Source organism: Armigeres subalbatus, chromosome 3 (assembly GCF_024139115.2).
Source record: "Armigeres subalbatus isolate Guangzhou_Male chromosome 3, GZ_Asu_2, whole genome shotgun sequence".
NCBI classification, from domain to species: Eukaryota; Metazoa; Arthropoda; class Insecta; order Diptera; family Culicidae; genus Armigeres; species Armigeres subalbatus.
In genome coordinates this window covers 31,371,073-31,388,139 of record NC_085141.1, presented here as the reverse complement: position 1 = coordinate 31,388,139, position 17,067 = coordinate 31,371,073, and the positions used below count along the sequence as shown (strand labels likewise).

The following is a 17,067-nucleotide window of genomic DNA, read 5'->3' as shown; positions in this document are numbered from 1 at the left end:
TCTCGTTCGCCCTCGTGCGGTGTTGCAGCAATCTCGCCCATGCTGTATTCTTCTCTTCTACTAACTGCTCACATTCGCCGTCATACCAGTCGTTTCTCTGATCCGGGGGCACCGTGCCAAGTGCAGCGGTTGCGATGCTACCAATGGCGAATCGAATATCTCTCCAGCTATCTTCAAGAGACGCTGCGCCTAGCTGCTCTTCCGTTAGGAGTGCCACTTCCAGCTACTGCGCGGGTTCTTGGGCTAGTCTACCATCTTGTAGCCGCGGCATGCGACTTCGATGCGTGTTGAGTCGAGAGTTTTGAGCGCAGGCATACTGCAACGAGGTAGTGGTCGGATTCAATATTCGCACCGCGGTAAGTGCGGACGTTCGTGATGTCGGAGAAGAATTTACCGTCGATTAGAACGAATCTTTGTAACCACGACCCTTATTTTGGCGCACTATTCACGCTTTGGGGCCCTCCTTAGCCGTGCGGTAAGATGCGCGGCTACAAAGCAAGACCATGCCGGTGATTCCCGACCATGGTTTGATTCCCGGTGCCGGTCTAGGCAATTTTCGGATTGGAAATCGTCTCGACTTCCTTGCACATAAAAGTATCGTCGTTTTAGCCTCATGATATACGAATGCAAAAATGGTAATCTGGCTTTGAAACCTCGCAGTTCATAACTGTGGAAGTGCTTAATGAACACTGCTCTGTCCCAGTGTGGGCATGTATCGCCAATAAGAAGAAGGAAGAAGATTCACGCTTTGAAATTTGCTGAGTGTGGTGAAACAAATTATTGCGATCAAATTGAACTAAGCCTGTGCCCTATAAAAACCATAACCTGATATCAAGTCTAACGGTAATTATCAGTACTTAATTATAATTACAATCCTTATTTTTTTATTGACATCGTTTCTTGTTTATGTTTACCAAAAGTTTGTTTTCAATTCCCTTACATTTTTCCCCTAATTTTCCCGTACAATGAAGCTGAAACAGTCAGCTTACGGCCTTCGAAGTAAACAATCAGGCCCGATAATGAATTCTGTCGAAATGATTATTCACTACTACCACGCATCCATAAAGCACCGCTGACTTGAAGTAAGCGGAAGTGTGAATGCTTGTCTGGCAACGGGAGCCAACAAAATCCGAAATAATATTGCAAATAAAGTGAAAATTCGGTTCAAATCCTAGTTGGGCATACGTGAATAAAGATGCCAGGATTCTGTTCTCCTATTTTAAAGAACAGTTCTTTCTATAAACAACATAAATTAGTCAACCCACCGCGATCATCTTCCGCCCATGATTCAATGAGAGCCATTCAAAATAAGCGCCATACCGTTGTACGGTGGTGAAGTAACGTTGCCTACCATCCAGTAGCAGCAATCTACCGAATCTATTTTGGATGCGAAAATGATGATGATGATGATGAAGATACCGATCCGAACTTTTCCGGTTCTGTCCCACGCGTTTTATTCGATTTGGAAGCGACCCTCGCTCCTCCTCATCTCCTCATGCTCCGACCCTTTTTTGGCGCGACCAGCACCTGTCCGTCCCGTGTACTTATGAAGGGATGAGAACGGCCCAGACGGTTTCGGTATAATTAGGGGAGACCGGTATAATTCGAATTCTATCCTGTCGACAGGATATCGTCCCAACTAAATTGTTTCATTCCATATATGTCACTCTGAGTAAGTCGGTTTATTATCACACATGTTGAAAAGATCAAGTTCGTATATACCATTCGAAACATATTTTATTTTTAGATGTTTTTAAACTTTGGATTCTGGCATGTGTTCTACCAGTGTTATTAACCATTAAGAGTCCTAATCTGATACACGTGAAAAATTATTACCATTGCGTATCAATCCACACTCCCCGAGAAAGCAGTTTCAGCCCACATCACTTCGCGTTGTGACGAGCTGAGCCTCTGCGTGGGTGGTTCGTACCTTTCCAGTTTAAAACCTAATTTCAACGGGAAATTATCCAGCAGGTCACTGTTTCGCGCGTGTCAGGACGAGTCCTTTGATCTCCTCGAAAAAAAAACGCTAAAGGGCAGCTCAACAAATTGTACCTTATTCCCGTTTAAATTAATTCGTTCGGCACAGTTTGCCGGAAGCCTTGCCAATCTATAACCCGATGAATATTCATCGCTTCCCACCCCCGGAACAATCCGATTAACTCTGTGACCCGAATCGGACTGGACCCTCCTTGGTGCATGGGAATGGCAGAATTCTGGCACCTGATTGACATGCAATTCCCTGATGTTCTGTATGCTGCCGCGCTGCGCCGCTCCTGACTGCTGAAGGTCGCATCGCAAGTTGCCTTCGAACTCCGGATAAGTTGTTGCATATATTTATCATTCCGGAAAAAACGGAGCTATTTTTATTCATGGCACAAAGAAACCCGCAGCAAAAGGTGGCGAGAGGGTGGCATTTTCCTTGATTTCTGATTTCCATCGGCATCGTCATCATCGTACTCGTTCGATATAGTGGCAGCGGTGTACGTTCGTTTATTTGTGGGAGCAAGAAGTAAATAAATTCAATAACCCGCCACACTTTTTCTTTCTTGCTCCGTCGAGCGGCCTCTTGAGTCTTGAGTTAGCGTGCGGTGCTGTGTTTTTTTTTGTTATGATGAAGTATATTCCCGGGGGTAGAAGAGCTTCCGTCCAGAATTAGGTTTGTAGGTTAGGCAAAAGGTGACGTGTATCGTATGTTCCATTTATGAGCGCACGGTGCCTAATGGGGTCCCATCACGGAAGACGGGGATCTCCTTTGGGGAATTGGAGGCGATTGCGATCTGGTTTGGCGACAGCAGTTTATAACATCGGCAGGTGATTATTTTTTTTCTGGAAAAGGTTGTGGTTTGTTCTGGTTGAATGCCATCGGAATCTGCAATGGAGGCCTTATGTGTGGGAGGAATCTATCACATTTTGAAAAGCTAATTTGTGCTAAATTGAGGAATATATTGCCGGTGTGATTTGCGATGTGGGTTTCTGTAACTATGTACGTAATTCAACTGCCGATTTCCAAAAATAACAGGATTGCTATGAACAACCATGAGCCCTATGCGATAACGGCAATCTTTCTTGTTCCAAATGAGCAATGGGCTACTATTTATAATATTTAGTTTAGTACACCAATAGGCTGAAAGCTGTTATTGCTCACTTTGTTTCAGTTTGATTTGATAAGTTTTCTTTACGCGCAATCTGCTGACAGGCACATTTAGTAAGGTGAAAAATATTTGTGAATTGATTAATTAAAATTGCTAAATATTTAGATACAAATAATTTTATTGTAAGAAGGAGAAAAACCCAGATGAATCCACCTAGCAGTGATGATGCCTTTCTCGTGCATTATAAAATATATTGAAAAAATCACATTAGAAAGGTCAAAAAAGCTCTTTAGGAGAATAGATCACATTTTTCGATCATTTTGCATGTTTTTGCATTAGTTAAAATGTATTGCCACCATTTTCGAAAAAAATAATTTTTCGGTTTTGAATTTTTTTTCCCTTGGGAAAAAACAATGATTTTTCACTAATTCCGAAATGCAATGTCCGATCGAGCCAACTTTCAATAGCAAACAATGGAACTGCATTCCCCGTCGAATGCAACTTGTTGCGAGTAAATAGGATAATGCTAAGTTCCAAAAAATGTGTCTACAAAATTTGTACACATACACACATTCACACACATACATACATACACACATACAGACATCACCTCAGTTCGTCGAGCTGAGTCGATCGGTATATAACACTATGGGTCTCCGGGCCTTCTATCAAAAGTTCTTTTTTGAAGCAATTTTATAGCCTTTCGGTACAACTTTGTTGTACGAGAAAGGCAAAAATGGATTCAATAAAATAATGAAAGAAGAATATGAAACAACCAACAAGTAGGCAGATAATAAAGAAAAGAATAATCTTAAAAATAGCACAGAAATGATAATAATAAGCAGGGATGGGAAAAATCAAATTGTCAAAAAAGCGAGGATGATTAAAACTAACCCGCGATCTTACTTCAAAATTATCAAGTAATAAGAACTCGCCAGCGAAGTATCGTTTGAAAATCGTATCTTGATTTGAAGCATTTGCTGTTATATTTTGAACTCTTTTTCCTTACTACCATGAAACCATAACGCCAAATAGAAGAAATAACGGGACTGTTGGCAATTGATATTAGCTAATATTAGTAAAGATTAATGTTTGATTGAAAATCCTGATATTACTTAAAAGGAAGACGAATGGAAAAGGTAATATAATGAGTGAAAAGCTATCGAAGTGAATGGAAAAAAATTAAAGAGGATATCGAAAAGTGTAAGACGAAGCTTGAAGTCTTCTTCTTCTTATTGGCATTACATCCCCACACTGGGACAGAGCCGCCTCACAGCTTAGTGTTCATTAAGCACTTCCACAGTTATTAACTGCGAGGTGTCTAAGCCAGGTTACCATTTTTGCATTCGTATATCATGAGGCTAACACGATGATACTTTTATGCCCAGGGAAGTCGAGACAATTTCCAATCCGAAAATTGTCTAAACCGGCACCGGGAATCGAACCCAACCACCCTCAGCATGGTCTTGCTTTGTAGCCGCGCGTCTTACCGCACGGCTAAGGAGCTTGAAGTACACTTGTTCAAAACGACTTATGTGATTTTCTAAACAAAGTCTCAAACGACGATTTGTCGAATCTGATAGCACTCTCAGACAAATCAACACCATCGACAGGTAGCCGTATCACAGTCTCCTCTATCTAATCTATCTTTAGTGTTGCGTGACATTTTAATTTTTGTTTACAAAATCACATATGTCGTTTCGTATGATGATGATAATGGTCATCAGGACAAAAAGCCATTAAGCCTAGTGGGTAAGACATTTGATAGGTCCGTAACCAAATTGAACGGTTTTATAAAATTGTAAGTTGTTTTTGATATCTATTAATTTCTTCTATGTTGTCATCAAAGATTTTACAAAAAAATAATCCAAATACGGATATTATTAACCAAAAATGAGAAGTAAGGAACGAATATATTAGAAGTAAGAAAGAAGAAAGGAGTAACAAGAAGAAATAATATGGAAGTAAAAAGAAAAAAGGAAGGAAGTAGAAGTACTCTAGAAGTTGAAAAAATGAAAAAGAAAGAATAAAAATAAGTTAGAAAAAGAAGACAAACGAAAGAAGAATAAAAATATTAGATAGTAGAAAATAAGAAAGATGAAAGAAGATAGAAAATAGATGGAGAAAGTAGAAAGAAGAAAAAGAAGGCAAAGGGAAGAGGAAAATGGAATAAGGAAGAAGAAATAAGAGTGATGGAAAAAAAGTGAAGGTTGAAGAAATGAGATAAAAGAGAGATAAGGAAAAAAGAGGATGGAAGAAGGGAGAAGGAAGAAAGGAGTAGAAAGAAGAAAAAAAGGAAGCCGAAAGGAAATAGGAGAAGGGACAAGAAATGAGGTAATATGATGGAAGGAGATGGAAGACGAAAGAAGGAAGAAAGAAGAAAAGAAAAAAAAACAGGAAAGATGAGGAAGTTTTAAGGAAGATGGGAAAAGGAAGAAGAAGGAAGTTGGAAGGAAGAAAGTAAAAAAAGAAGGAGAAAGAAGGAGGAAGAAGTATAATGGAAGAGTTAAGAAGAAAAAAGGGTGAGGGAAGAAGGAGGCAAGAGGTAGAAAACAGGAGAAGAAAAAGGTAAGAGATGGTAAGGTAGGTAAGAAGGTAAGAATGAAGAGGAAAGAAGGAAGAACAAATAAGGAAGCAGTTTTAATGAAGATGGGAATAGGTAGAAGGAAGTTATAAAGAAGAAGGAACGAAAAGAAGGACGTAGTGAGAGGAAAAAGGAAAAGGAGAGAAAAAAATGGATGGAAGAGATAAAACACAAAAAAGACAATTAAAAGACGTAAATAAAAGATATAAAAAAGAAGAAGAAAATTTAGTTAGAACGAAACAACAAGGAAGGAAATATAAAGAAGTAATAAGGTACAATGAACTCTCCCTTACTCGATATTGAAGGGACCATCGAGTTAGGGAGGTATCGAGATAGGGAACACATTCATATTTGGCCGAATGCCGTTTAGCCGAACAGTTAAAATGTGTTTTTTTTATTAAGTGAAGTGAGAAGAGAGTTCGAAGTGAATGTTGAACAGCGAGAACTGAGAAGTGAGAACTGAATTTTTTTAAATGAGTACAGAGTAGTGAGAAGTGGGTACTGAGAAACGGAAATGAGAATTGAGTAGTGAGATGTGTGCAGTAACATGTGAGTAGTGGAAAGTGGGAAATGAGAAGTGAGAAGAAAGTGGTGAGAAGTGAGTTGTGATAGTTGCGAAGTGACAAGAAGAATGTGAGTGATGAGAAAAACAGAAGAAATGGGTGAGAAGGAGAGAGGATAATTATGAGATGGGAAGCGAGATGTTAAGTAGTGAGAAGTGAGTGGAGAGATATAAGACAGAAGAAGGAAGAGAAAAGAAAGAAGGAAACAGAAAGAACATCGTTTTTCACTTCTTGTTGCTCGGTCCTCACTTCTCATTTCTTATTACTCCCTTCTCAAAACTTACTTCTCACTCCTAATTTCTCACTTTTCACTTCTCACTACTTACTTCTGACTTCTCTCTTCGCACATTTTGCTTCTCATATCCCTTTTCCCACTACTCACGTCTCACTTTGCACTTCTCACCTCTTACTTCGCACATCTAATTTCTCTCAACTCATTTTTCATTTCTTACTTCTCACTTGTAACTTCTTATATCTCACTTCTGATTTCTCATTCGCTTCGAATTTCTCACTTCTCACTTTTTACTTTTCATTTCTCACTTCTCACTTCGCACAACTCACTTTTGACTTCGCACATATAACTACTCCTTTTTTACTTTTCACTTCTCACATGCAACTTCTTATATCTTACTTCTGACTTTCCATTTCTCACTTATCATATGTCACTTCTAACTTTTAACTTTTTATTTCTCACTTCTCGCTCTCCAAATTTCTCACTTTTCACTTTGTATTTTTCACTTCCCACTACTTATTTCTTACTTCTTACTTCAAACTTCTCATTTCTCATTTCTCACTTCTCACTTTCCATCTCTCACTTTTAATTTCTCACTTCTAACTTTTCCTCTCTCACTTCACATTTCTCACTTCTCGCTTATTACTTTTCACTTCTAACTACGTCGTGCATGTACTGTTTCTGACAACATCGAGGTGAAAATGCTTTGAAAAATTATTTCGACTTAGGGAATATTGAGTAAGGGAGATATCGACTGACGGAGGGAGCGCAGTATGCTAGATTCAAGGGACTTTGAATTTCATCGAGTTAGAGAAAATATCGAGTTACAGAATATCGAGTTAGGGAGAGTTCACTGTAGTAGGAAGGAAGAAAAGGACGAAAGAAGGGAGAAAAGACGGATGGAAGATAAAAGACACAAATAAAAGATATAAAAAAATAAAAGAAGAAAACAAATTGAGTTAGAATGAAACAAGAAGGAAGGAAATATAAAGAAGTAATAAGGTAGTAGGAAGGAGGAAAAGGAAGTAGAAAGAACCAAAATGGAAGATAGAAAAAGATAAAAGGAACACAAAAGAAGGAAACAGTAACAAGGAAGAAAGCAGAAAGAAGAAAAGAAGGAAACGTGAAAAAAGAACTAACTGAAAAATAAAAACCCAGAATAATCCACCTAGCGATCATGGCACCGGGGATTTTTCGTCTTTGCACTCCCTTTGGCAATGAAAACGAAAGTTTTTTTTTTCGTTTTCATTGCTAAAGTGACTGCAAAGGCGAAAAATCCCCGGTGCTAAATTCAAACAGTCGAGAGCATCCAGTTAACTAGCGATGATGGTGCCTTTCTCGTGTATTTTAAAATGTAACGAGAAAAGCACATGAGAGAAGTCAAAGTTGCACTTATGGGAGATAGATTCAGTTATTTCAATCAATTCACATTTGTTTGCGTTATTTAAATGCATTGCAGTAGTTTAAAAAAACATTTTTTCTGATTTTGATTTTTGATTTCCAAGACCTTTGAGAAAAAGGAAGAAAAATTCAATGCTTTTTATCAACTTCGGAACGCAATGGTCGATTGGGCAAATTTTCAATAGCCAGAAATTGGGCAGGATTCCGCGTCGAATGCAACCTTTTTCAAGCAAATCGGAGGAAACTAAGCAGCAAAAAAGTGTGTCAATTTTTTTGTACCCACAAACATACATACATACATGCATACACACATACAAACTCTCCTTGTCGAGCCTGAGCTCGATTGGTATACAACACTACGGGTTAGGGTGGCTCAAATTCGTATGTGCAAAACTTTTTTTTAATCTCCGTCTCCGAGCTTTCTAACAAAAGTTCGGTTTTGATGTTACTTAGTATACGAGAAAAGCAAAACGAAGAATAAGATAAAAGGCAAAGATGGAAGAAGTGAGAAAGAAAAAGGAGGAAGAAGGACGAAAGAATATGAACAAGGAAGAAGAAAGAGTACAGGAAAAGAAGATAGCAGAATGTTGAAAAAGCGAATATCGAAGAAGGATCAAGGAACAAGAAAGATGGAAGAAGGGAGAAGCTTGAAGGAAGAAGTGAAGGGAGAAGAGAGAAAGAGGAAGGAAGGAAAACGAAAAAGGAAAGAAAGAAGAAAAAAAAACTACAAGGAAAGAGGACGAAGTTTTAAGGAAGATGGGAAAAGGCAGAACTTCCTCCTTCTGGAAGGAAGAAAGTAAAAAAAGGAGAAGGAAGAGAGAAGAAGGATAATGGAAGCGTTAAGAAGAAAAAAGGGTGAGGGAAGAAGGAGGCAATGAGAAGAGAGAAGGAATAAAGTAGAAGGAAGAAGAAAACAGTAGAAGAAAAAGGTTAGAATCAAGGAAGAAGAAGAAATAGAAGAAGTTTTAAGAAGGCAAAAGGTAGAAGGAAGTTAGAAAGAAGAAGGACGTAGGGAGAAGAAAAAAGGAAAAGGGGGAAAATGAAAGGAATAATAGAGTAATGAGATTGGAGAAAGATAAAAAATATAGGAAAAGGAGGTATAAGATAGGAGGAATAAAATAGGAAAAAGAAGAAAAAAAAGCAGAATTAAGAAGGTAGTAGGATTAAGGCGGAAGGATTAAGTGAGAAGGAAAAAAGGAGAAAGAATGAAGAAAAACGAAAGAAGGAAAAAGAAACAAGAAAATAAAAACAAAACAAAAAAAACGAAAAAAAAAGAAGTCTGATAATGGAAGTAAGATGATAAAAAAAAGAAAAAATTAAAAAAAGCAAAGGTGGAGTAAGAATTATGAAGAAGGATGAGGCAGAACGAAGAGAAATTGAAGAAGGAAAATGAAAAATCGGAGCGAAAAGTAGGCAGGGAACAAAGAAAAAATAAGAAGAAGAAAAGAGAGGAAGAAGATAGAAACATAAAGAGAGAAGTAAAAGAGCAAGAAGAAGTGAATAAGATAGAAGGAAAAACAAATAACTGACTTCTCACTTTTCATTTAACCTAATGACCACTCGCCCTAACAACTGTTTGGCCTAATGGCCTGCTACCATTTTGAATAAGTATCACAGATTTGTTCGAAAATATTCGTCCTGAAAATATTTCTCTAAGAAACATGACTTTTAGGAAGAAGACACCTTATGAGATATTCATCCTAAAGAACATTAAACATAAAGAACAATCGAACGAATATTTGAATTCAACACGATTTGTACTTGTGCGAACGATTTTCTCAAATGAGTTCTCATATATACACAAATATTGTCATAAAGACGCCAATAGATATATGGGAGTTGGGATTGTTAAACATTTTTGTAATTCGAATTATATTGCTATAATTTTCTGCCATGTAATTATAAGAACTCTTCACTTTTAAGCATACTGTAAATGTTGAAGACCCTATGAACAAGCCCTTAAGCAACAGTTGCTACTTGATTCTATTGTTGCAATTTACATTTATTTGAATATAAATCATTATACGTTGTTATTTTGACGCACATTATTACTCGGACAATGATGAATTGTTCAGTCGAGCCGAAACCGTTTTGTCACAGTCATAAATCCCACATTTTCTGCTTAGTTGCATTTATGTTCCATTTTATCGCTCTTGTTTTGTTTGGATTTCGCCACGGTAGCATCCTCTGTCTGCTTCTTCATATCATACCCGTCATCAAGTCATCTTTCTACACAACCATGGAATACTACTTCATTCATTTTCCGAGCTTACGACCCTGTCTGTATTCCCTTAACTCGTTCATTCAAAATTAACACACGTCGCGTTAAGGTTAACCCCCCTTCCCCCCCTCTTCCGTTTCAGTGTTATAGTTTCAGTTAGATGCAAATTCTGAGTTCATTTCATTAGCTCGCTTTCTTGCGCGGCTTAGCTCACCACAGCACATTGTGCAACTCAACGCCGGAGAATAAGACAGTCACTCATTTAATTTTCTCGAACTTGTTTCTTTTCTCTCTTTTTTCTCTGCTGCTTTGTGCCATTCCCGCGCGCGCTGGATTGATGTTTTTCTCGATTCCGATGAAAAACCGATGCACTGTCATCGAATCGAACTGAAAAACATTTCAACCGTCTGCGCGAAACTGTGTGTGCGTTTTTCGTGTCTCCTCATCACTATCGGTGGACCCCTCGCCAACTGCTGGATCAATCGCAAAATTAACACAACTCACTTCAAATAACTTATTATCTACCGACAATTCTACAATTAAAACACCAACATCAAACGAACATCCAATCAGCACACAAACTGCAACAGCAACAGACACAGGAAACTAGGAAAAAAGGGAAACTGAAAGACATATTCTCGTCAGATAAGGGTCAGTTGCTCTTCCTTATGGAAATTTGTACCAAAGTTTTTGTTTGGTTTGATTTTTTTTGCGTCCATGCTAGTTCAATGCCGGAATCAGTTAACAGTAGTAGAAATCGAAATGTTTAGCGAACCGATAGTACCATCTCCTAATACAATGCAACCTACCTAAATGTGTTAGCCAGTAGCAGTCTGTCACTCCCTGTTTTCCCGCCATTTTCGAGCCAAATAGTTTCCCGCTTTCCAACCCAACAAGAATTAATCGAGCTTGAACTGTTTGTGTCTCGCTAGTGCGCTCCCACTGTCTCTTGGTTTTTCACCTCTGGTTATGTTTATGCCTCCTTTGCTTGTTTTTGTGCTGATCTGAAATTTGATGATTCAGTTAAACTTTAGGTTGATGATATCACATAAGAAACGGAAGTTGTATGACGTGAATGCTCTATTTGTTTTCGTATAGCGTAGCCATTTTGCCCTCAAGTTATGTTTGTAGATTATTTATTTCCCGGTACTTTTGTTTACGGATTCTAACAATTGTTTGCTTTCAGTAGAGGTTGCCGGAAAAACTGTCCCACATTACACAAATTCAAAGATAATCACACAAATGAAAATATTTGGCTGCAGGTGGGAGTTTTAGGCCAGAAATACACGGACGTATGATCGATTGTGCCACAGTACAATCATTGCGAGAAGCTGGTCCCATAACTTGCTAATAATGGTGGGATTTAAAGTAAATTCCCCGTATCCATCGATACTTAATCTAAAAACATTCCATACTTTTTCGTTTTTTTTTTGCATTTTTATACCGCATTTTTGTTATCAGACACTGTTTAAAATTGTGTTTTTACACCCCAGAGCTGGTTGACTCAACCCCTTAAGGGCAAGCCTTCGGTCGTATTTGATTTTGTGCCAGTGAAGCTTCAAAATGCAGACCAATAAACGAAATAGAAGAAGGCGTGAAATATTATGCAGGGTGGCCATCAAACCGGGAAAACGGGAAAAGAGGTAAAAAGACGGGAAATTAAAGTCACCGGGAAATATTAGGAAGGTTACATTCAAAATTTTTCATAGTTTTTAATAAAGCTTTTATAAGGAAAAGATTAGAATAATTAGTTTGAGAAACTGCATATATCCATTTACACAATTCCGAGAAAACAAAGAAAAAACAGTTTTTGTACACATTGGCACCGAACCTTTTGATTTCATCGATGTTGATCAATAGTTTTTGACTAAACTCAACATCCTGGGCCACTTTCAGTTCGAAAACTACAACCAGTAAAGACCACATCATTTAGAAATGGGGCACTTTCAAATGCGTTTATTTTTTTGGATTCCACTATTGTAGTGCCATTACTTCCATGCTACAATGGCAGCTGGCTAAATCTAGCCAAAACGTATGGGCCACATGGGACTGAATGAAGTGTAAAATCCAGATTTTGACGAAGATGGATTTTGCAGAATTATTTATCGTTTCTCTTCCTGCATATTGAATATTTTGAAACCACGTTAGTTTCAAACTGTGAAAAAATAGTCCGAAAAGAATGGTAAGGCGAAATTGAGTAAAGCTCATCGATCATTTCGACATCTGGTGGTCGTCACAAGAATCACGAAAAAGTGTCATTGGCCAAAAAAGTGCATTGGCAGTTTTCGGAGGGAGTACCATTTTCGCGTTTTCTAGTTAATCCAACCATGTATGACGGTGGGTGCTTGCATATAATTTTTCCCATTAAATGGCACATCTCTTGCAGTGCCTCCACCACATTAGGAACGCCACTATCTCTAAAATGATGTGCCCCATTTCTAAATGATCTAGGCTTTACTCCATATAATTATCGTTATTCAAAGTTCGTGTACTATGTAGTTTCTCGTAGTTTCAAACGAACAAAATTTCATACATTTCCGAAAAAAAAATTCTTTTGATTTTTATTTTGTCAGAATAGGTACAATACGTATTTTTGAACGACGATTCAAAATATTTTTTTTATATCGTTTTGCCCAAAAATCTAACATAATATGCAGTTTCTCAAACCAACTGTTAACATCTTTAGCTTAGCTTAGTATTTTTCACAACTAATTTAATATAATCAAAGGTTATATGCTGGTGAATGATATACTCTAAGACATTTTTTAACTTGTTACATGGTAACAATGATTAAGTTCCAAAACTTTGACAATCCCAATATTCTAATATTGAATGGAAATGTGCAAACTTTTTAATAATAAATGCAAATTTTATTTTATCCATTAAAACAGGAAGATAGAAAAAAAGGAAACAAAATTCTGGACATTTAAAATGTAAAATTGGTTAAATTACAAATCGAATGTTTTGATTGCGATCGAAAACAAACATGTGGGTTTTCACTCTTCAGTGTTTAAATTTGTTTTGTAGATTTTTTAGAAAAGCCATATCAATAACTATGATGAGGTTATTCTAAGGTTCTCTAAGATAAAAACATCGATTTAATTTGATTTACTTTATAAGAGAGAATTGTGTCCTTCATCGCATAATTTTGCGATAATTTGAAAAGCTTCATCAGTTACATTTTTTTATTGTCTTTATTAATGAGGTTTTCGGCCCTAGACCGGTTCACCTCATTTCAGTTACATCTATGGAATCGTCTGAATAAGATCAAACAGAAAGTTGATCCTTAAAAATATTTCGGCTGTACTACACTCTGTCCCACATTGATAGGTATACCCCATATTTTTAGGATAAGTTTTTTTCTGTTGCACCAAGAAAGCAATGGTTCTTCATGCTCCTGCCAACAGACGGGTTTTTAAAGGAATTGACGCAGGCGGGAGATGCAGAATGTGACCAACAAATAGTACTTCCGATCAACTTAACGCACTCATTGGAGGAAGTCGTAGAAAATTGTAATGGTATTGACGAACTACCAAAAACTTCATCAAACGCACAGGCAACAGAACTACTTGTATACTGTCAGAACTTCAATCGTATGAAAAGTGCTATCAAAATGAACGAAATACATAAACAAATTTTGAGTTCCTCTTTCTCGGTTATTTTAGGAACTGAAACAAGTTGGTCAGAAAGCGTTAAAAGCGAGGAAGTTTTGGTAGTGATTATAATGTTTTAGAGATGACCGAAAACTCGTCTTAGCGGAAAGAATGGCTGGCGGAGGTGTTCTCATCGCAATTGCCTCAAAACATAATTCGGAGCTCATTGATTCTACCAAATGTAATGAATTTGAGCATGTGTGGGTAAAACGCATATTGATGGTGAAACTCACATTTTGCAACAGTGTACTTTCCTCCAGATCAAGCTTGTAAATCCTCATATGAAAAGTTCTTCCATAATGCCGATGAAATTATTTCCCATTTTCCTCCTGAATTCAAAGTTCACATTTACGGCGATTTCAACCAACGTAATGCAGACTTCATTCCAGATTCTGAGAATGAAAGTATTTTGCTGCCAGTTGTCGGTGAAAATGAGACTTTACAATTTATTTTGAAAAACTGCATGTTTAGGCTTGAATCAAATCAATCATGTGAAAAATCGACAAAATTGCTATTTGGACTTTTTATTCACAAACACTCTCGATGATTTCTGTGTAAATGAGTCTCTATCGCCGTTATGGAAAAATGAAGCATTTCACACAGCAATAGAATACTCTGTATTTGTGCATCGGAACCATGATCCTTATGGCAATGATTTCGAATATAGTCTCGCTTATAAAATGCAAATTTTGACAACATTAAACAAAATTGAACAGAGCTAATTGGCAACAAATTTTACAAAATCAAACTGACATTGAATGTGCTGTTACAGACTTTTATGCAATTTTATTAGACATTGTTCGGAATGAAGTACCATTCGTGAGGAAACGTCGCAATTATAACTCAAAAACCCAATATGGTTCAACAAACAAATCAAAAATTTGAAAACCGAAAGCAAAAGGCTCATAAACTTTATAAACAATACACAAGTCAAGAAAATTTAGAAAACTATTTGAATATTTGCGATCAACTTAGTTTAGCCATGTCTTCGGCTCTTAAGGAGTATAATGCTAAAACCGAAAATGAAATCAAATCATGTCCAAAAACTTTTTCAAGTATGCCAAAACCAAGCTAAAATCCAGCAATTTTCCATCGAAAATGACTTTAGATGAAAAATTAGGAGATAATGCTGATGAAATTTGTACTCTTTTGCAACCTTTTTCAAGAGACATATACCGAATTTTCCGAAAGTGATCGTGATTATGAATATTTTTCACATTTTCCTGACTATTTAAGCAGTGTTGGTGTAAACCAAATTAATGCAACGGAGATTTTGGCAGCTCTACAGAATTTAGATGTCTCAAAAGGATCCGGACCAGATGGAATTCCACCTATGTTTTTGAAAAAGTTGGCAAGCGAATTTACGACACCTTTATTTTGGTTATTCAAGTTATCTTTAGAAACCAGTAGCTTCAAAAGAATGGAAGAAGTCTTTTCTAATACCAATTTTAAATCAGGAAAAAATCTGATATTAGAAATTATCGTGGAGTGGCCATTATTTCATGTATTCCTAAACTTTTGAATCAATCATCAATAGAAGGATGTTCAACCAAATAAAACATATAATAACAGATGCACAACACGGGTTCTTTAAAGGACGTTCGACTACAACCAATCTTTTAGAATTTGTAAATTACTCATTGAATGCTATGGACAAAGGTAGTCATGTTGAGGCGCTTTACACAGACTTTAGCAAAGCATTTGATAGACTCGATATTCCTATGATGATTTTCAAGCTTGAGAAATTGGGAATTGAGATGAGACTCCTTAAATGGATTAAATCGTATTTAACTGACCGCCAACAAATAGTACGATTTGAAGGGAAACAGTCGCTTCCAGTCAATGTAACATCTGGAGTTCCCCAAGGCTCGCATATAGGACCTCTTCTATTCATATTGTTTGTAAACGATATATCACTCATTCTTAAGCATCTTAAAATCCTTATTTATGCGGACGATATGAAACTATTTATGGAAATCAAAATACTGTTGACAATGACATCTACTTGAACGAAATACGCATATTTGATAACTGGTGTAACAAAAGCTTACTACAACTTAATGTCAAGAAATGTAATTTGATCACTTTCAGTAGAAAACGGAGCACACCATCGATAACTGTAACTCTAGGAAATCAACCAGTACAAAAATGTGAAAGGGTTAGAGATTTGGGTGTAATCTTAGATGCTAAGCTAACCTTTACTGACCACTACAACACTATTATCCATAGAGCAACAAATATGCTCAGTTTTATTAAAAGATTTAGTTATAACTTTCAAGATCCTTATACAATTAAAACTTTGTACGTTGCGTATGTCAGATCAATTATAGAATATTGTAGCATTGTATGGTCTCCGTATATGAAATCACATGATGATCGAATAGAATCAATTCAAAAGCAATTCCTTTTATATGCCTTACGCAAATTAGGGTGGACAACATTCCCACTTCCGTCGTACGAGGCGCGATGTATGCTTATAGATATCCAATCATTAAAAAGCGTCGTGAATTTGCCATGATCTCATTTGTGAATGATATTGTTTCGCACCGCATTGATTCCACCAAACTATTGTCTTGTTTAAATTTTTACACTCCTACTCGGCAATTGAGAAATCGAAACTTGTTTGCCACCTGTCACCATCGAACAAATTATGCAAAATTTAGTCCAATGAATCAAATGATGTCTGTTTACAATCAGTATTGTGAAGCAATTGATTTAGCCATGCCTCGTATGAGCCTAAGAAAATATTTTAGGAACATTAGTTACAATAGAACATAGTTATAAGTTTTTTAATGTAGTCTACATTATGTTTGACGAAATAAATAAATAAAATCCTTACCAAATTTTTAGAGTGGATTCAGGGGTTTAATTAACAATGTTTTGCAGACTGCTCCATTAGTTCATCAATTAAAAAATATATGCGAAAAAAATTGTGTCCCACTTTTATAGGTACACTGAACAAAACTGCGTTATTGTTTCGTTTTCAACTTTTTTCACGTGAGAAAAAGCAACTAAACCATTGAAAAACTAATAATCATCGTTTTTCTTAATGTATAGAATGTTTAAATGTAATTTACTTGTATGCTAAGAAGTATTTTGGCACCTTCTGATTAATTTTACGAACACTTGCTCGTTGACTCAAACTACATCATTCATTTAATAAGATTGTATAACATTTCGCCGAAAACCATTTCGCGGAAATCATTTTCGCGGTTGAACATTTCGCGGTATGTAACTTTTCACGGTATTTGACGGACTGTACCTTTTCACTGAATGACTTTTGGCGGAATGTACCATTGCGCAGACATCTACAATTAT

General features: G+C 36.8%; 1 protein-coding gene across 6 annotated transcripts in view; it reads left to right on the top strand.

Annotated features, from left to right (window-relative positions):
- Positions 1-17,067, top strand: part of LOC134220390 (serine/threonine-protein phosphatase PP1-beta catalytic subunit) — a 235,909-nt gene that overhangs the window by 89,968 nt on the left and 128,874 nt on the right. For 5 of the 6 annotated variants that reach the window (XM_062699444.1, XM_062699443.1, XM_062699445.1 and 2 more), the window contains exon 3: positions 10,670-10,747. The exons of the other annotated variant lie outside the window; for it this stretch is intronic. In XM_062699444.1, the coding sequence (XP_062555428.1) occupies positions 10,670-10,747 (78 nt within the window). The remainder of the gene's footprint in view (positions 1-10,669; positions 10,748-17,067) is intronic. 6 annotated transcript variants of the gene reach the window in all.